Source organism: Phymastichus coffea, unplaced genomic scaffold (genome assembly GCF_024137745.1).
Source record: "Phymastichus coffea isolate CEN01 unplaced genomic scaffold, Cenicafe_Pcof_1.1 PCOF00066, whole genome shotgun sequence".
NCBI lineage: Eukaryota > Metazoa > Arthropoda > Insecta > Hymenoptera > Eulophidae > Phymastichus > Phymastichus coffea.
The window spans coordinates 20,011-44,111 of NW_026706877.1; the positions used below are offsets into that span (position 1 = coordinate 20,011).

General features: G+C 44.8%; 1 protein-coding gene across 1 annotated transcript in view; it reads right to left on the bottom strand.

The window, feature by feature from the left end:
• Nucleotides 1-82: 82 nt before the first annotated feature.
• Nucleotides 83-24,101, bottom strand: part of LOC131667462 (protein Fe65 homolog) — an 82,379-nt gene continuing 58,360 nt past the window's right edge. The window contains exons 4-15 of the mRNA XM_058940889.1: nt 8,979-9,109; nt 7,323-7,574; nt 7,143-7,258; nt 6,945-7,057; nt 6,610-6,808; nt 6,361-6,488; nt 6,174-6,179; nt 5,808-6,058; nt 5,526-5,728; nt 5,272-5,448; nt 5,025-5,198; nt 83-4,179 (exon numbers count right to left, since the gene is read on the bottom strand). Coding sequence (XP_058796872.1) covers nt 5,046-5,198; nt 5,272-5,448; nt 5,526-5,728; nt 5,808-6,058; nt 6,174-6,179; nt 6,361-6,488; nt 6,610-6,808; nt 6,945-7,057; nt 7,143-7,258; nt 7,323-7,574; nt 8,979-9,109 — 1,729 coding nt within the window. The 3' untranslated portion in view covers nt 83-4,179; nt 5,025-5,045. The remainder of the gene's footprint in view (nt 4,180-5,024; nt 5,199-5,271; nt 5,449-5,525; nt 5,729-5,807; nt 6,059-6,173; nt 6,180-6,360; nt 6,489-6,609; nt 6,809-6,944; nt 7,058-7,142; nt 7,259-7,322; nt 7,575-8,978; nt 9,110-24,101) is intronic.

Sequence of the window (24,101 nt, forward strand, 5' to 3'; positions counted from 1 at the left end):
TAAAAAATTATTTGTAATGGAAAAAGGAATTACTGAAATGAAAGGAACTTGAAATAATATTAAGAAGTAATGAAAAGAAACGAATAGATTTTTATTCACAAGAGGCAGGTGTAGTTAGATTGTATAATGATGTTCATTTACTTCATACAATAATACTTGATCTCTTATGAATTCTTATCGACTGTTAATCGTTTTTTCTACTACGCATATAAACGAACGCTTACGCTGTTATTTGTATGAATTATTTATGCTATCAATACTTGTCCCCGTAAAACTTTTTTGCGTCCTTGGATATCATAGTGTATTGGTGCGCGTCAAAACGTAAAATCATCAACGTATCCTCTCACATTATCACTTGATTAGTAAGTCATGTAACTCCTATCCAATGGAGAGTATTTTTACAGCAATAATTTTCTATAATGCTGCAAACCCGTCATTATTATCATAAAATGTTAATATTAACTATCATCGTTAACGTTAACACATAAAAAGCTCGCCTGCTGGCAATGTTTGCTTGATGCATTGACTTTTTTTATCGTCACGTCAGTGCTCATCGGATACGTAGACGATTCAATGAATGATCAAACCAATAGTAAATGGTTTTTAGACAGGCGAATACAGTAAACGAAAAAGCAATATTTCAGCAGTACATTTCTTAGCTTCTTGACAATGACAGTATATAATATATTCAACAAGTACATCATTTCAACAATCATAAGTGGGACTGAGTGTTAATTGTTTTACGTGATAGCAGTCAAATGTATCGATGGCAATCAGTATGGGTATGATTAATATATAATAGCACGTGTAAACAATTTTTATGCAAAATTAAACTTCTTTTTTCAATCAGTACTTATACTAAATTATCATTTTCAAACAAAGCGAAAAGTTGATTCACCCCGTAGACAATTTTAATTACATTATTTAATAACATATATTTTTGTTTTGTGGAATATACGATTAATTCTACTAATTACGAGAATCAACACACTATGCGATTGAATATTTTTCATTTCAAAGCGCACAATTATTTCGAAGCATTGCATTTTGTGCTGCGATAGTTTTTCTTCTACAGATAAAGCTCTGTTTGTTTACCACGTTTCGATTACAATACGCTATTCACGCACAAACCAAGCGGATCACTGAAAGCTTTTTTTAAATATAAGAATTGTATAAAAACAATTTTTTTTACCATATCATAATATTAATTTGCACGCGAACCTTGAAGCTTTTATATAATCTTTATTTTATAAACTGTATGTGTACTATTTTGTGGTAGAGAGTGAGTATCACTTTATTTGCAGATGGATTATATCCGAGGTTATATCGAAAGTGCAACGTTCAACAGCATATTTTATATATATGTATATATATACATATACATATATATATACACACAATTTCTTCTCTGCTCCCACTTGAAAATTTCTCTTTCTCCATTTTACAATACAAATAAAACTAGTACCGTCTATCCGAGTCATTCATCTTGACTTTATAAAATATTTGACATTAATTCACGTACCATTACCTTTCAATATTTACACTAAAGAATAAAATTATTACTACTGGTTTAATATGATAAAAAGATTTATAAAAACAAATTATACTAGAACATGTCAAAATATTTCAATAAAGTTAAATTATAAAATACTTCTATGTTTTTCCTATTACCTTTTAGATTATTAATCCACTAGTTTTTACTATGCACTCCAAAAAATTGTTCTGATGATTAGAGATCTTATAACTTTTTATTCATTTCAAACCATAAAAAATAAACCTACCCAAATAGCTTTAAAATATTGTCGTTAAAATATTGAAAATATTTCGACAACGTGTAAATACTTATGATTTTCGATAACGAAAATGATAATACAGTTTTGTAACGTTATTTACTGTGAAAATGTGAATTATATTTGTGAGCAATTTATAATTTTTAGAGTAAAATTGTGACTTCATTTCTTGCAAAATATTGCTGCTTGCAATAATATTGTATTATGTTGCACACAAATAATATTCATATGATTGTTATATTGATTTCAATATATCATACTTATTTACATGCTGATCATTAAAGCTTACATCCGGCAAATAGATAATTAATATATTTACACACTGAAGCAGCTTTCAAAGGGTCAAAAAGTTTACCTGTGTCGTTAGCGTCAATGATTTCAAGAGAGTAGGTATGTTTGTTGTTGTATTCTTTGCTTATTTCTAATACATGCTTACTCTTTTATTATTTTTTGCACATACATTATCGAAGCTTAAATTTTGCTTGAGCGTGGTCAAACAATAAATCAATATACTTTGTGGAGGAATAAATCTTATTCTAATATTCCCCACCCGTTCACGCACTTTTTAACCGATACACACTTCGATCTTTAACATTCGAATTATTTACTTAATTTCTTTTGTTACTTTTTTCTTAACCCTACCCTACGTTATAGAATAGTCATCCTGGGTCCCGCGAATGTTTGTTCATTCTTTATTGTAAATTCGACGTCCTGCGCAGATTATATGTAATTTGTTTTAATTTTAATATATTCCGACGAGATCGACAATAATATGGTATCTATGTGGTTATTACTCTCTCGTGCATAAAATCTGCAAAAAACTATAGGAACGCTTGTCATGTGATTCAACATTAACATCAAGTGCTTTCACATTCTAACTATGTATATGTAGGTATACTTAATATCACGATTCCACAAAGATTGTGGTAATCATATAAGTAGCCCTTCGAATACCAGTCTAGATAAGAGTTATTCGCGTGTGTTTCATAGAATTACGCAGCCGAAAATGTACTGTCAACGCAAATCAACGTATTTGAAAGCTGTTTTATAAAAGAAGCTCAAATTGATGAAAAAATTTGATTCTTAGCTGTTAAAACAAGCATATCAATTTAACAAAGCTCAAGTTGTTGCCTGCTAGCCTGTTAATCATATAATATTTCCGTGTGTGTTACTTTTCATTGTGTAAAACTGTTATATCATTATCGTGGCTATGCGTATGTTACAATCTATTCGGTCTTTATTTTTACTTGTTCATTGGATCGGGCATAGACCGCGCCTCGATGAAAATCTCTGCACTAGCGCGCATCCGCTGGATGCATTTGTGAGCTCTTTCGTCTATACGTTTGTTTTTTTATCTTATTGTATGCAGCTTATCGGAGACGTGAAGAATTGTGATTCTTCCGTGCTTCTATTCGTATTGTTCATTTTTCATCGCTATTTGCTTACGCTAGCATAGCTATCTATTATATATTTACACATATGACGTGTGTTTAGTGCAGCATTATACATGCTTGAAAAAAGTCGAGAAAAAGTCGAGATAACATTCAAGATCTTCGGTAGGGTTTTTGGTTTTGTTGTATAATCGTAGTCCTATTTTTCTCTCTCATTCTCTACCTTCGTAGGTAGACTTTCTTTTGTTTTGCAAGCTTCGCTTGACCCTCGTGAAAGTAATATTTAGCTCTCTTAAATATTTTCTAACGTCTTTCACACATACAGTTGTAGTCGGCATAAAAAATAAATTACCTATCAGCTGGACAGTACATTACCCCCGTTCTTGTTTGCCTCGCAAAATACGTCAATTCGTATGGCAACTGTCCCGAAGCACATAGCGATAGAGACCATCAACAGTGTTGTTTTTCGTAACTCTTGCGCGTGCAGTCGAACGTATGTACAGAAACTAGAATCTCGTGAAACTGACGAATGGCGCTCGTAGTTACGCAGTAACCGCTCTATCCGGGGGCGGGTCAGATCGCAACGCGCGTAGCTTCTTGCTTTTTTACGTTTATTCCGTCGAGAATGAAACACACAACACCGTGTACGCTTAAGCTCTAGCTACGCGTTAACTAGCATTAGACACGTAAATGCATGACCGGCTGCTTGAAATATCAACTAACGAGACGAGCAAAGAAAGGATAATGCATGAGAATGTAAACGGATAGCCCGTGCCCTTGTTGGCCCACGCTCGAGCTTTCTTCGGGTCGGCTTTCACTTAGGAGTGGTCGCTCTCCCAGCGGGCCAGCTGGATTCGTCTGGAATCGAGCGATGGCGAGAGCAGCGATTTGAGCGAGGCAGTCGGCGGCGATCCTCCGAAGTATTTCAGGGTCAGCGGCGACTGCAGGTGTCTGTGTCGGATGACCTCTCGCTCCGCAGGCAGTGATGACCAGAGTTCCTGCTCAGTGCACACGCGTCCTCATCGTTAATAACCTTCGTGCAATGCTCGTCTAGCAGTTCTCAGTCTTCTCCCACCGACCATTCACACTGTTTTGAATTGTGCCTAGTCAATGAATACCACGAGACTGCACCAATTCAACGTTCGGCCCATCTTCTAGCTCTGTCATCGCTTCCACTGAGCGATTTTCAGCCTTTCGAATTTCAAGAAGGTGTCTTTATCAATTGTCAGTGTCGTGATATTGATTGCGTGTTATAACATAGACACAAAGTGAGTTTGCACTCCAGCTATGATTGGGCGTAAACAAATCGTCGCAAAGGCCTTTTGTCCACGCGAATAACAGCGCAGCGTTGTGGCTTGTCAGTTGAGCTATTGCGGAAGCGCGTCTGCTCGATTTGTTTGCGAAAGCTTGATTCGTTAATAAATGAAACTTGCCGCGAATGAACCGCACCTGCACGCATCGAACCGATTGCCAAAAAGTTGTTTCATATACGTATATATAGGTTAACACAGAACTGTATTTTGGTGCTCTAATGTACTACTGAATGCGCGTGAAAGAGTGTTGGCGTGGCAACGGACGGACACGGTGAAAAGTGTTAAAGTGCAAAGTCGACGAGGGTCGGGAGGGAGCGGGTGTACGGCGAGGATGGTCAAGCGATGTCGTTAACTAATCATGTGTCTGACCTATCGACAAAATGCCGGCTAAACCGTGGAGTGTCCGACGGGCTCTCTCGTCCTGATGAGCAGAGTCGAGTTGCGTTGGCGATGCACGGCGGCCGTACGCTGCTCGGCCTAAGCTTAGTAGCAATCGGCTTAGCACACTGACGACGATCGGTATTACACACCTGCAGCGAGAGAGCCTCGTTTCAGGACTCGTTCTGCTTGTTCTTGCGGCCGGTCAGCGTGCCGACGAACGACTTGAGGGTGGCGCCCAAGCCCCGGCCGTTTCCCGGCGTGTTGGCGCTGCCGACGTTTCTGAAGCCAGGCGGATGAGCGTCCAGACACTTTTGGTACCTCAGCTGAAAGCGTGACGCGTTATTTGAAGCTGCTCGTCGCGCTCGCGTGGACGGTCACTGGAAATGCCCGCGCTACCTTGCAAGCGGCCTCGATCGTTTTGCAGAGCGCGCCGCTGCTGGGCTCGCAGTTGAACACGTGTGCGATGAAGAGGTCCTGGGCGGTGTGCATGATGAAGGCGCACTGCTTGACGTTCTGGCCGATGCCGAGGAACGACAGGTAACGCACTCTGCACTCGGCTATCAGCTTGTCGTCCTGAAACAAGGTCATCGTTCCGACTGAGCTTGCGCGCGGAGCTTGCCGAGTCCCCGTCGCAGCGCTCGTGCTATTACGTTAGGCGTGAGTATGGAAATCATGCTAGGCGCAATGGCCACGTTCACGTTCCGCCACTGATTGATGGGCACGTTGCCGATCAGCTGGTCGATGGCGTCGTTCAGTACCTCCATGCCCGTCGCCTGGCTCACTTGCATCGAGCCCAGGTACTGTGCTCGCAGCACCTTCTTCGGCTCCTCCATCGGCGTCGGGAAGGATTGCGCTGAAAACAGTCGTCGCGTGGTCTTTCGGTCTGTCGGAGGCTTTCTCGAGCTAGGAGCTAGGTGGAGCGCTATACTCACTGACGAGGGTTTGGCCGTTTCTGTGCAGTCGTCTGTGTTCGGTGGGCAGATTAGTGGGCCTGGTGGCGAGGCTCGTCCGCCCGTTCACGTCCAGGGGCTTGGCCAGATTCTGGTGGAGGGAGCGTTCGATCATGATTTTCTTGCAGATGTCGCGCAGCGTGTTGGCGATCGTACGAGCCGGTATGTCGCAGCGGAACACGTGGCACATGTGTTTCCGCGTCGTTCGGTCCCTCGCCACGTACGCAAAGTCCCTGTGCAATCGTTATTGATTATTCAAGCATTCTGTGTGCATCGCAATGGACGCGGAGCGCTTTGCTCGATTCACCAAGTTAATTAATACATTCTATGTAGCTGCGGAGTAATTACCTCTCTCTGCGATGAGTAAGTATCCATGTTGGACAGCGGCATCGATAGCGTGCGTACAAAGTAGTTAATTAAATGTCACTCTCCAATTTCTCCAATGTCAATTTTTCTCCAGTGTCAATCCAGACAAAGAGAAATCAGTCGCTCGGGCTTTAATTAATCGCGAGAGGATCTAATTATTTCATCTTACCGTCCGTGATCTCTCCCAACTCCCCAGACTCGTAGAGTATGAATTGGTTGAGTATTGAGAACCGTGAGATTTTCCGGATCAATGAGCTTCAGGGCTCCTTCATCCAGATCCATAAATAAATCTTTGCCCTGGAAACGAATAGGCGTTATCGGGCTACGGCCATTCGACATTGATCGATAATTCATGGAAGAGACAAAATCAGCGTAGGTGATTTGCACAGAGATTGTTGTGAATCAATGATGAACTTACGTCTCCCCATCGACCGACGACGTCGAGCAGATCGTTTCTACCGAGGGACAAGTCGACGATGCACTTGTTAACAGCTTTGCTGCTCCTTTCGGGAGTGAGGTCCTCCTCGGCTATTTCCGTCCAGCCGAGCGATCTGACCGCGAATCTGATTGGCTTGTTTCTGTCCTCCGAGTCGGCTCGCGCCGGATAACTCCTTCGTCTGTTCGCGCGAACAAGAGAGAAGAGACGTTGCACAGTCACGGCTTATTTTCACTTACGGATTTGCATTGCCAAAGAGTGCAAAACTATGCGGATTCCCCGGCAAAGTGGACGACAGGAAGGGACGACATACTTACTTTAGAGCTAACTCCTCTTTCCTTTTGCTCTCGAGCTCTTGGTCTAAGGCGTAGCTTGTGTTGCTTCGGGTGACGGTATTCACCAGGCCGCCCAGCGAGTTGAAGTTGTTGATCTGCAGCCGGCGCATTTAGCGACATTTCAGAATGATGCGTGCAGTGAAATTAATAGCGCTGCCAGTTATTTGCAATGAGACTTACGCTATCGTTATCCTTGACGAAGCTTCGACGAGACTCGATTTTTAGAAAACGGGCCTCTGGTGGCTCCCGCTGGATCGTGCCGGTTTTGATGTGCCAATAGTACGGTCCGTCTTTGTCTGAAATTGAGCGTTCGTTTGAAAACTTTTCGTTAAAAGACCGATCGATCGATCGGATACGCACCCTCGTGCTTCTCCCAGCCGGGCGGTAGGTTCTCGTCTTTGTCTTCGGAGTCGATCGAGTTGTCCTTGTTGGGCTTGTCGAGGTGGTTCTGAAGCTTCAGCTGCTTGTCCTTGGGTTGTCGTCGCTTGACCGGCACGTTGGCGTACAGCTCGTTGTTCACACCTTCGACGTGAGGCACGCCGCCCATCTCTGTCGTCAGGCTCTCGGGCTTCTCGCAATAACTGCTCGAAAACACACAAGCGGACATGCGACGTCATATCGTTTTCTCGTTGGCTTTTCTTTTAACAGCGGCTCAAAGTTACTTCGCGACGAGACGCGAGTTATGGGCTCGTTTCGTTCGCACCAAGTACGGGATTAAGTGGACGAACGGAACCCTGCGACACTTTTATTGCCGCGCGGCCCACAAGATTGCCACCCACTCTCGCAGCACTTTACCCCTCGCCTGTTGTCGTGATATTCGAAGGAGTTTACAGACAATTTTTTACTCTCTAATTGCTTTATTAGATTGCTTTTCCTACACTCTCAACGCTGCCGCGATGTGCTCCTATAATGGCACTGCTCGCGAGCGCATAAATGACGACAGCAAACAGTTGAATTATACTTTCTGTGTGGATCGTTAAAAGACAATTATCGCGTGGTGCGGTTAACGCGAACGTACGCAGGCATTGCAATGAAGAAATTTCGCAACCGAGTATGAGTGGAAACGGAAGCCGCGAAGAAGCCTTGGGTCGCGCGCTCCGTAACTTATAGCTCGTACTGGCAACCTCAAAGCGAGTGTCGACGTATAAGTGCTCGGCTAATGAACCATTTCTAATTAAAGAAGCTCAATACGCGTACGCAGTAATATGCAGGGATACGATTTTCAAACGCGCTCATTTACAAAATTCGCACCTGAGAATGTACGATAACTTTGGTAATCTGACGGTAATTAATACGTGCACGGCCCGCGTCGTGGGCAACGAACGTGCTTCGCACTAGTTGGAATGCGACTTAGGCTTGCAGTTCTGACTGAGAGAATAATGGATGTAGGTTTAGCGAACAATACAGTTATGGTCCTGCACTAGTCGGTCGAGTTTTCCGTATACAACGTCAATTGCCATCGTACCGAAGCGTGAACGAGCTGCTGCTAAGCGTGTATGCACAAAGCGGAAGGAGAGAGAGAGAGAGAGAGAGAGAGAGAGAGAGAGAGAGAGAGAGAGAGAGAGAGAGAGAGAGAGAGAGACAAGGGAGACAGTGTACAAAATAAGAAGACTAAGCAAGCTGTAGTAAACATATACATATAGGACTAGATTGCGTGCGGGCATATGGGGCTAGATGCTGGCACGTTTAAAGCAAGCTTCTCAAGTTTATTGCAGTTATATGAGTATCGTTAATTACAGCGCCTAACGTTGCAGCGACCATGGATCGACGTATTCTCTTAACAAGTCAGTAATTGAGATTCGCGGGTGATCGCACGCGCCACGGCAAAACTTATGATGATGACAATGTATGAATAAACAAGTGAACATGACGGAAGCTCAGTCACACAATGATGGGGGTGCGGGGACAAAGTGATGTAATACACGAACATCGACTGGGTGCAATATTAGCGAGCCAATGCTGCCGCCTGTATACTAATACCATACTGAGATATGAATCACGCATGTAGAGAGACATACTTAGTGAGAGTTGAGGCGGCATCGCCGTCATCGGCAGCGGAGGCCTCGTCACCCCGGGGATTGCCGTTGAGGCTGTCGTCGATGAGGCTCGATTCGGCGAAGCTCCCGCACGCCTCGCCAGCACCGTACCTGCGGCCATTGTCGCACACACTCATCGTTAATGACTGACTATCTTCTCGACTCCTTTTCCTCCCGAGAATATACTGCTTCGAAAATCTTGCTCATTGCGTGTTCGATCGTTATTCTATCACCTCGATTGCACTTCTTTACAACATGAATTTTCTTTCGTAAATGCTTTAGCCTCGGCAACTGCGTTCTTTGCGAAATTTTAATGAATCAAAAATACTTGGCAAGCTTTTCAGTGTTCCCGTGACCCTAATTTTCAAGTCTCAACGAATAACACGTCAATTAACGAAGACGCTATGAGCTAAAGTTTTCGACGCTGACAAATGACATTTTTGTTCTGGTTATACGTACACACATTTTACTCACTCTCACATGAATAATGTCAGATGAATACGATAAGAGCATGATGGAATGATATGATTATGATGAAAATGATAAGAGTAATTATGAAGGTGTCAAAAAAATAAACGTTCGACGAAACGGACAGATTTGACTCAACAGAGGCAATTTCGCGATTCCTCGCCAACTATAATAATGATTGGAAGGCAAAGCAAACAGCTCGATTAATTCAGCCGATCATTCGAAAACAATCGTCGCGCAGCTTCTAAGCGAAATTTGCCGTGAAAATCACCAGTGGAACAGATCGCGGATTTCAAGTTAATCGCTCGTAACTTTGCTTTGTCTTGTCTTCAGGCTTCCCGTGCCTTCTGTTATTTCCAAGCTTATAAAATTAAAGGCTCGTGCTAAAGCTATTGGTGGCTATTGATCTTAGTTTTAAGCAGTTTTAATTAACGATTGGATCTCGCACCGATGGTAAAGTAATTAAAGGGTCATCTATTCTTTTTCCTTTGCTTTCTGTCTCTTGCTTTCCGCTGGCAATTTTATTTGTTATTTTTCCTTTTATCTTCTCCACTATCCGTAATTAACATTGCTGTGCGCTCGTAGCCATTACCTTTTTTTGCCGTCTTTCCTCTTTATTATCAGAAGTACCTGGAAATACAGTGCCACAGCCAGTTTGCGCGATACACCGAATAATTCGGTTGCACGGACAATGAGTTCTACGATGCTTGCTCTAGAAACCCCGTAGCAACTGCGAATCGCACTGACTCACAACCAAGACTTTGATAAGCGCACAGAAACTAAATTATAAAGTAACGAACGAAAGTCTGACAGGCTTGCGTAGTACGTCGTCGGCGTTGTCCTCGTACTCGAAGCTACGCGCCGGTACCACGACGCGCGCACGAGAACGCTGCATTATGTATCGAAAGGTCTGCCGAAGCAGGGCGCGAGATGAGTACGAGGGCGAGGTCCGGACGTACGTTTACGACGATTAGCGATTTCACTCCCGGGAAACATGAAGCTCGCCGCGAGCGCCAACCCTGATGTAAACTTAATAAGAGCTCTTGCGCGCGCGATTAAGCCCAGCCGGCTGGTTTGCAAGCAGTCTGCTGCCGCGAGTAGTCCGCCCGCGAACGATTAAAGTTTGATGGCCGTCCAGCTTCGCGCGACTTCCGCAATTGGGATCGTCGCTGGTCGCACGCGGTACGCGCTCAACTGGATGCCCGCTGTCGATCGATAGCCTTCGCGCCCGACGACGCATCGGCGACCGCCGATAGCCGGATAGCCGAGCACGTTGTTTGCGCCGCCGCGCGCATTTCGAAGTAACGAACGACCGAGGACCGAGGCAATCCTGAGCACCGCTCTTCTCTCTAGCCACTCGTATTCGCGCGGCACGCTGTCGCGCAATACTTTAGCTTGCGCCAGTTCCTTTCATTGACCGACGATGCATATACGTACATTATAAAAACGACTCCCGCCTGACTCGTTGACTGCACCTCGCTTCGTGCTCTCTCTCTCTCTCTCTCTTTCTCTCTCTCTGTCGGACTGCGCAATCTTTGCGCGACAGCTTGTACCTACAGACATTCGCTTTGCATATTTGATGTATGTATCTTGGAACAGTAATGTCAATGCGCGTAGTATATATCTATTTGGGATTCGCGTACGTTTTAACATAAATTTTCATACATGTAGATTGAAAGTACGTGCGTAGCATCAATTATGAATCTGCCGCAGGATGCGGCTCAGGCGTAAATAATGCGCAAGCATTGAATTTCCCCTAGTCTGTCTTCTAATACATTTTTGACAGTAGATTCTTCATTCAAGGAAACGAGTATCTATAATAAGCTAATAAATTTTGAAGGATTGCCAACGACATGCCAAGACAAACATGTAAAGAGCCCCGATTACAAGTTTACCTGACGAAAAATCGTGCCGACCGCAAAAGAGCTCATCGTGGCTACGCGTAACACGAGGCTTTAATTGTGGCCGCTGCCGTCTCTTTCTACTTGCAACTAATTTCGGGGACAGCAAACCCAAGCTAATTCCGCTCACGCAGCCCGTAGCTCTCTCTCTCTCTCTCTCTTCCCCCCTCTACGAGCCGGCAACGACTTTTTGTTTAGCTTTGCGCTTGAACCCGCGCGGAAAAAAGCCGTGGTGAGAAGCTCCCAAAGTGCGCCCAAAGAACTCGTTAAACTTCGCTTCTTTGCTACTGTACTGCGTATTTTTACAAACTTTACCTTGTGTTGGCTAACTTAACAGCGTGTACATGGACTCTGCTCGTTTTCAGATTTTAAAGCATTGCAGCAACACTCAAATGGTCATCGATAAAACTGTCGACTCGATTAAGGAATTTGCGGATAACAATGTGGTGGCAATTGCAAATAAAGACATTAATTGAAAAAACATGAGTCGCGGGATATTGACGAAGATCAACGCATTGAAATTCACTTCGTTGCCGCGGAAGCGGCGCATCTCCGGGGACACTCAGAAAAAGGGACAACAAATTCCGGTAAGCAATAAAAGTCGAAGAGAGAGAACCGCGTGCGCGCTGAAGAAACTCGAGAGCTTGCAAAGGTATAGGAGGAGCTTTATGAATAAATCAGATTTTATGTATTGAACGACGAACTACTCCCTTTCTCATTTTCCAGCGGCGAAATCTTGCTCGAGTTAAGGGGACCAGAGGGTGTTTCGTAGTGAAAAATTAACACTTTGTTTATTGCCGCGTAGAAATCATTCTACTGAAGATATCGATGTAGGACTTTTTTCAGCTGAAAGTATTCTATATAAGCTTTCATTTTCTTTGTTATAAGTTCCAGAATAATCATTGTACACCTAATATGGACACAACAAAGACCAAGCTCTATTTTTCAAAAAATGGGGCTTTGCCACGCCTTTCTGAACGCCAGAGTGGACAAAAATCGTTTTGTGAGAGCTCATTTTTTTTGTTATGAACCGGACTACAGAATGAGCGGAGCACTTTTCTAAAAAAGATAATTCTTCCTATTTTTTGAGGATAATTTGCAAAAAAAATTTTTTTGAAAAATTAAAATTTCATATATTGGCTCAAAAAAATAGGAAGAATTATCTTTTTTATAAAAGTGCTCCGCTCATTCTGTAGTCCGGTTCATAACAAAAAAATGAGCTCTCACAAAACGATTTTTGTTCACTCTGGCGTTCAGAAAGGCGTGGCAAAGCCCCATTTTTTGAAAAATAGAGCTTGGTCTTTGTTGTGTCCATATTAGGTGTACAATGATTATTCTGGAACTTATAACAAAGAAAATGAAAGCTTATATAGAATACTTTCAGCTGAAAAAAGTCCTACATCGATATCTTCAGTAGAATGATTTCTACGCGGCAATAAACAAAGTGTTAATTTTTCACTACGAAACACCCTCTGGTCCCCTTAACGATCGATCTCGCGTCTAGTAATTCTCATTATTGGTGGGCACTAATTCATTGACCCGCTGAAACGTTTTATCGACGATGCAAATTTGCCATAATTGCTCGTTCTGGTCTTCCTTGCAGAGAGTTAAAACTCCCAATACTCGCCACGCGCTTTCAATGATTCCATTTCCAAAGCCATTATTCAAGTTTCGTTGCCGCTCCATTCGAAGTGCAGCACTCCCCCTCTCTCTTGGCCGAGCACCAGTCTGACATTTCGATTTGATTTCAACTTGATAAAACTTACAGCGTTTCTGCTTGATATTGCTATTTAAATTTAAAAACGAATGGTCGTTATAAGCTAAGTAGATAGCTCTGGGAACGTTAAATTTTATTTGTTTTGCAGTAAGGATTGGGAACAAACGCTATAAAACTCAATTGGCAGCGAAATATTTGTCCGATATTCTCCAGGCTATTTAGTGAGTCGAGCAGCGTACAAATAATCAAAGTTAAAATAAAAACGAAGAGGAGCAGAAAGAAAGTCCAACGGTAAAGACGAGTGGGTATAGCGAAGCGGAAATTGAAGAGAAAGAAGAGAAAGGCAGAGGGAGAGAGAGAGAGAGAGAACGTCGGAATTGGCTGATACGCGCCAGCACATTAGGTATTTATTTGGAATCGAGGAGCGCGCGCCGTTCCTTATCAAGCTGCGAGAAATGAAAGCATTCGCACGTCGAGCGCCGGTGGCGGCGAGTGTGGCGAAGAGAGAAAAACAAGAGTCTTACGCCGGCGCCTTGCCTCTGCACCGGAGCCTGATCAATACACACCACTACTATACTCGGTGTACTCGCTTGTTTTGTATTGTGTGTGCACCTACACGCCCGCGCTCACAGCCCCGCGACAGCTCGAGGCACGCGCTTTGTATACAGCCAAGCCCTTTACCCTTCGGCCGCGCTATTTTTATGCTGCTCGAATCCAAGATCGCGAGAGCATTTCGCGAACTTTCGGTATTCTTTCGACTGACATTCATTGCTGTGAAAAAACCACGCTATACTGTAATCTCTTTCTACTTTGCCCTATAATATTTTTTGGCAGAGGCGCCTAATCAATTTGTACCGTTGAAATTACCGATGAAACAAGTTGAGCAGCGGCGAAATATAATTGTTTAAATGATAAAGTGACACGTGGGACATGTATCTTGCTTGGCACGTGCAACGAAAAGCAGAGCAAGTAAAGCTCTCCTAATAAAATGAAAAAATATGGTCATGCGTTTGAAATGAACTCGCCAGATTTTACGAGGCTCGTGAAACTCGCCATTCTTCGCCGGTCGCCAGCTCCTGCATCGCAGACCTTTTTCTTTCCGGCCGCTCGTTATCCAGCACAAATATACAGTCCCAGAGATCCACTGCCTCTTGAATGTCGCTTCGCGAGATTTTCATCTAACTTGTGCGATAAAATACGATTAGCTGCCAACGACTAGTCCATACACGCTGCCTCTGCGCTCAAATTCGTCTTTTTGCATCTTCTGCGTCTTCGTACCATTCGTTGCCTCCGTTATACTCTCCGGCCGTAGCCCAGGGTACAGAAAGGAAACCGCCTGCGCGCTCTATGTTGATTTTATACTTCGGACATGTGTTGTTATTTCGTATATTTTTTCTCGTTGCTCGACTACGTATACGCGAGCTAGCTCACAATGACATTTTTTCTGCACCATGCGGATTCTACTCCACGTTATTACATGCAAACTATTTTACTTCGTAAAAATGTTTACGATTGTTACGTTATCTACACTACTAAATTTAAAAAACTCTCTGAGTGGATTCTTTTAAAGTAATATCCAAAGAAATATAACACGACATTTCTCTTTTATATATATTCTTCTCTGTAAGTCCCTTGTCTTTTCTATAATCGTACATTATTCGGTACTGACAGCGAACTATTCGATTTCCTGATTCGACATTCGTTTTAGTGGATGCTCTGATATTGTAGCTGCACTCTGAGTGAATAGGAAATGCAATAGACCTTAGATCGACGTTATTACCGCGTAGGAAAATATGAAATTTTACGTTATATCAAAAAAAGTGACGATGGACTGTTGGAATTCGTTTAACAAATAAATACCAAGTTTTCGAGAAATGCTCGAAGTATAATACATAAAACTTGTTACAGAGATTTTCATAGCTGTGGTGCGGTAAGAAGAAAGGAACGTAGAATGAAAAACTAGGTGGGTGGCAAATGGCGATACAAAAAAACTAAAAACGAAATGGGCACACGGAGCATATGCTTTATAGAGCAAGAATACGTAACACACGTAGTTGAACGAGTACGTACAAGCACGACTATGCGACGGGGACGGAAAGAAGAAAGTACAGAGAGAGAGAGTAACTACGGGAGGATTCCATTCGGAGGATAAATGGCGATCGAGCTGCATACGTGTGTGGGGACGGGGCGTGCGCCCTAAAAGCCGTCGTAATTTCTCAACGTTCCGCGCGCTGCCAGAGCATCCAGCGCGGCACGTGTCGCGCCGCATTACCGTTGCGCTCTCTCAGCACCGCTCGACCTGAAAAATAGACTCGCCTCACCTTCTCGCGCACACCCGAAATGTCACGAAAACTCTTATCCCTGCCTAATCTATCTTTTCTCTTGCTTGCTTTTTCCGGTCCCATACCTACACTTCAACAGACACCTGACGCATCTTTTTTTCCTTCCGTAAAACGCGACTCTTTTCAATATTATCTTCGCTAAAATCCGCGATACGTTATTATTCTGCTTGGAATTGTCAATGAAATGTTTCGTCATACTTTCGTTCGACTGTAGTGACGACAAATCCATAAATACGTTTAAATTTATCAGCAGTAGAACTGGAAAGCGAGGAATTGGGTAGGATAAGTCGAAGGAGATTGCCTGCGACTAACAAGTGCAGGGGGTATAAGCGGAGCGATACACCGGGAAGTAACTCGAGGAGAGGTGCTTATGCCCCCGGACAAGAAGGCTTGGCTGTGCTACATATCTATGATACTGAGGATCCTACAGTAGTGCATGTAAGTTGGTGTTCCTTCTGCCTGTCTCTCTCTCTTACTCACTCCAATGCTCAAGAAAGTATCTAAAGAACCAAGAGGGTTCAGAAACGTTTCTTGAAATGAGATTACTCCGCTGTACTCTGTACCTCTATGTATACGTATCTGTGTCCGTATATGCACATACAGTATCAGCGAAACTCCATTTACTATTGCTGCTTGCCCATTCTCGCTCTGTATATATCGTCACGACCGTTCTATTTTTCCGTTCTATTTTTCTTAATGAATCATTCTAGATAAGAATCAAGTGCTGATTTACCGATCATCGATTCAATGCGTTTGGCGAGCGGAATGAGTAATTGAAGTTTTACATGGACCTCCAGAATAGATCAGATGGATACTAGAGATAATACGGGAACGTTGGGAAAGGTGTAACATATTCAGAAGCATCGACGAACGAGAAAATAGTCACCGTCATCGTAATTATCGTTAATGACGCGCGGATCGATCGTCGCAAGCCGAGAGCGTTATAGCAGCTGAGACTGACAGGGTGCTATGTACCGTCGCGTAGCTCATCGAAGCAAGTGCGCTGGCGTCTATATACACTGGCGCACCACCCACATGGACTCGCCGCCAGCGCTATCGATCTGCCTTGCTCGCTATGAGCAGCCCAATGATCTCTCTCGCGCGCGAAAAGCTGAGCGTACCGTGGCACGCGGATCGACTCGTTTCTTCCTTTCGCCGAGCCCCTCTATCTCGGCTACCTTCTTGCTGGCCGCAATAATATGCCTTTTTGAAATTCAAGCTGAAGCAGTAGGCGCGCGGGGCTGCGCGCGTGCCCAAGCGCACCTAACCTCAATTCTCGCGTGTGCACGCGAGCGAGCGAGAGAAGCCAGCGCAGCACTTCTCTGCCTGTCGTCTAACGCTGCTGCACACCTGCGCCTTTCAACTTTTAGCATTCCAAACCGAATTGGCAGTCCGAGAGCCATTTTACCGTGGCTCGATTGATTGCGCTGCGCGCCGAACGCATCCAAGGACGCTTATTTGAAATTACTACTGCTTGCCGCTGCTGCGATAGCTCTGTGTTTACGCGTCATAATTCACCTTCTCGCGTGAAGTATCGATCGAAAACTCGCGCGGAGCTTTCGTACAACGACGATTTCAATTATAGCTTTATAGAGGACTCAACGTCCGCGACTCGGATCGGTCGGAAGAGACCGAGCAAAGGCTGTGCGACATGTCATCGGAGCGCTGTAACTGGCGCAGTTGCACACGCAACTGTCCCCATGCGTGAGCAACGATCGATCATTGCACACAAGCAGCAAGTCTCTGGCGAGCTCGCTGCGGCACGTTGCGCATAATATCTCTCCTGAGAATCGTCGACTCGCACGAAGGCGGAAGAAAGGCAAAGCCCGGCTAACGCTTCTTGTTCTCTGCTCCAAGATAAGCCGCTTTATCGCTGGCGCAGAGAGCGAAATGAAAAGCCGGTAAAAGAAAAATAAATGGAAAGCCGCGATACACACACATATATGTATACATATATATATATATATATATATATATATATATATGTACATATTTCTCGGAAGAGTGGGAAATCGAGCGAGAAACTCACAGTCAGCTACCGGGTGCTTTGAAATGAGGCGGCGCGGTCAGATTACGCGCCATCAGCTCGACTTCCACTGCCAGGCCGCCCGAATTGTTGTTCATCGAATACCCAGCCCCGTCCTCGCGGGCCGCACTTGTTCCTACTTGTGCCCCTGGCTGTAGATAATAGTCAGCGTCTCGTTGTCGCGCACAATGCTGACATGGGGCAAACTGACTCGGATGCCACTACAACGGGGCTCGGGAGAAGGAAGGACGGAGCAAAAGAGAGCGAGAACAAAAAGCACCGAGGAAAACGGGGAAAGAGCCGCGAGTGGAAAACGTGTCGCGCGCGCGCGCGCACTGCCTGTCGCTGACTGAGCCGGCTGCGCGAACGCGAAACGCGAGCCTCGACCTCGGCTCCCTCTCGCGCGCTTACGTCATTCGCTCCCTCGCCCAGACGCCCCATCTCCTTCTCTCCCTCCTTCCGTTCCCCGCCAAACGCGAGCCGATGTAGCCCCGCGGATTAGACGCGCAGATTCGACACCTTTTCAATTGCCCATTCGCACCACCGACTTCCGATCCAGCGGCTCGCATTGCTTTTCCCGAGCGCGCGTCGATTGCCCCGCTTTCGGGGCCAATCGGCTGTCGGGCTCATTTTTCAGCGCCCAAATTTCGGACGCCGCACACGTTTTCGGCGTGGGCGTTTCAGACGAGGCAGAGAGATCCGCGAGTGCTGCTACTGCTGGCGACGCTCGATTTGCATTGGCAACGATCGTAGATCAAGGATATACCGAGCCTACGTAAGGCAACCTTTGCAGATCCGTGAATACTTTCTGCAGTGCCCTCGATATTGCAGCGCGAGCTCTACCGACCGGTGAGAAAATGAAAAGCCGACGTTGCGAAAGCGTCTGACCGAAATTGATTATCACCACTGATCCGAATGAAAAGCTACGGAATAGAACAAGGTAACGAATATCGAGATAAAGATCTAACGAGATATAGAAAAGTGGCGTATTATGACGAGAGGATGACGAGAGGGGGAGGGGATAACGAAAAGAAAATTCATAGCGATTCGATGCGATGCCGGAGGAGGATAAGCCCAGGACGAGGAACGCCCACAAGTCGCCAAAGTCACGGAATGCGATAATGCCGGAGCAGCGCTAAAAAGGGTCGGGGATACAGCTCGCTTTGGAATTAAGCCAGACGCTGCGGGGGAGCACAAGTGCGCGCGGCCGAGAAGGGCGACTGGCTGCCTGTGTGCGTGCGCGCAACAGTGAGACTTTCGGAATCTGCCCCTACAGAGGCACAGCCGGCGGCGGCCTAATGTAAGCCACGAGCGTGTGTTGCAGCGCGCGCGCAAGTAATAGCGTAGCGTGCGTGCGTGCACGCCGACGAGCGCGCGGCGACGCCGTTGGCTTTTCTCCATCGACCACCCCGTGGCTGCTACTGCCACTGCTGTTGCGCGGAAGCCGCTGATCGATGGGTGGCTGTACTCTAAAACGGTCACGGGCTGCCTTCGTATCGATCCTTTGCATGCAACGCTCTCGGCTCGTGCCTCGCGCCTCTTTCAAATTCTCATCGAAAATTCCAATTTGCAATTCAAACGTCAAATGTTTGCGTTCCATGCCACTTTTTTCGGTGCTTATTTCGATGCATGTCGACCGATTTCTCATCGCCGCCTACGAGCTCAATATTTTATTAGTTTCATAGCTGATTTTTAAGGATCGATCAAACTTCTACGCGAGCATTCGTGAAATAGCGCCGGAAATCAATTCTAGCGAGAGCTTTGAGAGCTTTTAAAAAACAATGTCAAATTCATGAAAGTAATCCTCGAACAAAATGAATAGCAGTTTTTATCTTGAAAGAGAGCGCCCTCAAGTATGCAGTCATTGATTAAAAGGCATGAATCGCGACAACAAAAGCTTTGCGTTAAAATAGCGCTGCGCAAACGCAGTTGACATTCATAGGCGAGTAGCCGGCTCACCGTTCCTCGATGTTTCTCGCGCTGTTGCGCACCACAAAAGACTGGAGCGCGCAGCTAACACAAAGAAAAGCCGTACACTACAGTCGCGGCTTCACTAATTCAAAGAGCGTTCTTTCGTCACAAGAATGAAATAATGAACAGTGGGACGACACTCCGTATAAGCATTTCTAACAAACACGCTACTTTGTCAAATTGAAACTGCCACGTTGACACGGGCAGAATCATTCCTTTGTTTTCTCCTGTTCTGAAGCTCCGCGTTATATAACTTCACAAATACAGCTGGTCAATACAATGCCCACATTACGTAGATTTTTCAGTTCTCCATTAATTTTACTCGACTACGACAAATATTTCGTAGATGTTTCTTAGAGGGGGACCGAGCCAGGGAAAAATGAGATTTGATATAAGAGATAAAATCCGGCCTGGTAACATATGACAATAGCACAGAGGAAAATCCACCAAGAGGTCGTCGGGGCCGGCAGCTTGTTACGCGTGCCCGGGATGGAAAGCCGAAAGCGCGAGTACGGGCAATATGTGTTGTAAGAGGCCGAGCCGAGCGTCCAGTAGAGAGAGAGAGAGAGAGAGCCTGGCGGGAAGATTACGACGAGTATCCAATACTGAATGCCGCAGACCAATCAATATATAGGGAGAGGCAAACGTGTCGAGGGAAAGAATAAGGGAATAGCGGCTGCATTCTACAGGCGAGCTAAGCCGCCGCGAGGGCAAGATAGCGGACATCGGACTTTTTCCTCGCAACTGAAACTCGCTCGGGCTATTCTTGGTCGCTCGCCGCTCTTTGTTGCTGTCGCCCACTCCTCCCCTATCGCCCGCAGAATTTGAAGTGTATACGTGTTTCGCTTTAGCAGTCCTAGCTCTTGTATTTTGTCCGAGTCACGTTTTCATTTTACTCGATTTGTTTGCCTTCTTCAATGATTTCGGAGCTCCTCGAATTATAGAAGACGTACCACGAACACCGGTTATTTCAGCCAAATGATCTCCCATATTTCGGTTATTGTAACGAGGCAGCTTATGTTATTACGCTCAAAAGATAACCAGCGATATTACTTATCTGTTGAAATATCAAATAACGGCTTGCCAGCGGAGTCATATTTTTGAGTTGCTGCAACGGCTAAGTAGTACAGGTCAACGTTTTTCGACATGCACGCGCTAGCTCTCAACGAGTTGTTTTGCCGCAACTGGATCAAGCCAGGCGCCAATACAGATTTCATTTCACGTACGCCTTCTCAGATCGCAGCACGAATGTTGATTCTCCAAGTTATTCAATTCGGAGTCGGTGATAAATAGAACTGATCGTCGTTCTTCTCTAGAATCCGTTTAAATGAACGAACAAATCGTCTGTCGGGTCGGAGCTCGCAGGCTGAAAAACAAAGAGCCCCAGAAGATAAATCTCTTTCGTCGCGGGCTACGAGGAATGGCCGACATCGAATGAACGCTAGCAATAGAAGACGAGGGTCTGCCGAGCGTTGTTGTGTGTATATTTGTACTTACTATCAATGCCGCGAGTTATTAGTGCGACAAGAAGTGTCTACGAAGATAATAAACCAATGGCCGGCTATATACCTTTCAGGGACACCGATCAGATAGAATCTCACGATTATTTTTTCTATTTTCTTTTCTTCTCCTCGAAATACACTTCTCATATCTCTATGGCTTATTCTTTTTTTCTCTTCAATTCGAAGAATCGTACTATATTTTCGCGCTTTTGCGCAACACAAATAATACTATAAACAATCGTCAGCTAACTTTACCAATTATTCCAGACGAATGTATTTTGCAAATTCCTTAAAAACATACAAATCGTTGATTTGAAAAAATGCGCGGATTGGTAAAACAAATTTGAACATTGATAAGTTGGCTTTTCTATTCACAATCCAATTAGTTGGAAAATCTATGCGGGCGCGATTTAATTAATCCCCGGCGGGGTCGTACCTCTTCCATCCGAATAAACCGCATTCACGAGCGGCTCTAGATCTTCAGGAAAGTCACTTGCAAATGATCAGCCTCCGGGTGCACTCGAATTTCTTTAAATCCGTCACCAGACAATGGATGCTCGCGAGAGCTGTCCCAGTCGAGTAAGCCCATCATATCATGCACACGCATCCGCGCTGTGCCTTCGTACGTACTCTATGATTTTAGGAGCTGATGCAGTTATACACGGATTCACTATATGAACTGGCTTTCGCATAGTTTTTCAATTAATATTCAATAAAATATGTTATTGTTTAACGTTTCGTAGTTGGATTCTCGTTCAAACATTCTAGCGAAAAAGAAAACGCTTCTTTCCGTCTGATGGTATTTTTAAGCTACACTGCACTGCAGAGAAAAGAAACATCATATAAGAGCAAAGAGAGAAAGAAAGGTGAATGCACTAGTAGGAAAGTTGGCAAGATCCGAGTTAAGATACTCATTTCTTGGGATCACTGCACGTTTATAATGTAGCCGTAAGGCTCAAAGGTCACGTTAGCCTTAGAGTCATCAAGATATCCTCGTCTTAATTACCCATTGATCTCGATGATGTAATCGCTGATTAAATAAAAAGTAGGATGCACTGAATGTGAATCTTGGTAAATAAAGTGATGATATTCCGAGCGCATCGCGTCTACGACGAGGACACCGACAATCCGGCAGGCACAGAGTAGAACAGAGTAGAGCAGAGAGGCGCGGACGGGTGTCGCCGCTGGCGAAACAAGGTACCGGTATCTCGAGGTGCGCGTCCAGTCCCAGAGGCAATCAGTGTCCCAGAGATCGGAGAGAGAGAGAGAGAGAGCGTGAGCGCATGGAGATCCGCAGTCGGCTGGAATCGCTGAATAATCGCAGCACCAGCACTGCACTGCTACTCAGGTCAAAGGCCTGTGACCTCCAGTCTTCCTGCAGTATATATATCTACTCGCACTGCTATCCCCGACCAATACCTCTATCTCCGATCTTTTCTTATTCGGCATTTGTTTCTCATATGGCTGCTGCTCAACCATTTACGACGTTCAGATGACAACTTTCAAATGGGGCTTGCGTCTTCAGTTTCGAGCCTGCATTTTGTAGAAAAGGCGTTTGACATTTTTCGCGAGACACTATTTTGGAAATATATTCACCTTATGACCTTTTTGTCCGTGACTTACTTTAGCACAGCAGCGTCGATCACCCGTGGTATACAAGTGTACAGCGTTAGATAAATTTTTCAGCTGCAGAATTATTTATGGACTTTTGCGCGCCGCTACGGTGTTCGCATTCACGCTTGGGGACACGCTGAAGGGCTTTGAACTTAATTTTTTTAAAAAAAGCATGAACGTTTGGCACTTACGGGTTTTCTTTTCCATTAGTGATCCAGAGATCGAATCTTTGTGGCCTGTGAAAAATAAATTCGAAAAGCGAAAAACACGTGGAAATGACTTGACACGATTATAAAAACAAATGCCTAGGGAGTTTGCAAGATACAATCACGTATTTATCGCAAGCTCAACCTTCCACATTAACTATAAAGAATGCGAAATATGAAAGCTCGATCGCAGTCGCATCTTTCACAAGAAATCCCCTCAAAGTGCTCGTGGCAGTGTAACGCCATAGTGTATCGGGCCTCGCGTCGGACTAATCCCGGCGCGCACTACTTAGCAGGACTTTACACCTCGTAAAAGCGCCGACGCGCTCGCGAGCCTTTACCGCAAAATATTAAAGCCAAGCTTAAGCCATATACACGCGTACGAGCCTCGTAAAATCGAAACATAAGTGACTCGACTCGAAAAGCGAGGGCACCTTGTACGCATACCGTGATAACAACAACGCGAGCATATAAATTTCCCTGATCGAGAAAGCACGAGAACCTTATCTGTGCACTCTTTAGTTTTACCTTTTTTGCTGCTGCTTTTTTTTCTGTGCACTTACTCGCTGCTCGACGATTACTTCGACTTTAATACGTTTATGAAAGCTCGCCAACGGCTTTACGAGAGGCCGTTACTCACGCGTGGCTGCGTCTTTCTCAACAAAGTTTCGCGACAAGTATTCCTCGCTGATTTGCTTTTTATTTCCACGACGCCAAACTTTGTTCACAATCTCGGAGACAATCGACTAAGTAATTAATAGCTTCTCGACTTTCTAACGAAGCAAGACTTTTCGATAATAGAATTAAATGTTGCTAATACGCCATGATTAGAAGGACTAATTAGGCACATTTTACAACTAAACGTGCATAATCAGTTAAACTCGATAGAAAATAACATGTTCAATTGCAAGTTCTCATATTCAGAGTCACTCGTAGAGCTGCTTCCATCGATCGAAGTCTCTGAAGCGTAAACGGGTAGGCGAACGTGAGAAACAATCGAGCCAAGTCCAGAAAAAACTTGATCCGGCTAGCATACACGTGAAAGAGCGTCGAAAGAGCTTAGAGTTTTGGAAGACCGTAAAAGACCGCGACATATTCCAGTCACGAATCGAGCGCGTTCAAAGCAAGCCTTGCGCATTTATAATTATCACCAAGTCCGATTACAAAATGATGAAGTTCTGTCTCTCGTCATGTTGGCTTTCTACACCTCGGCGACTAGCCTCATCTTTCCACCACGAATGTTATACGCGGTCGTGCGCAAACGTAGCTCCGATTACTTTTCATCATACCCACTAATTGACAAGTAATAAAGACTTTGCATATAATAAATGAACAAACGAACCGGATAAACAAATA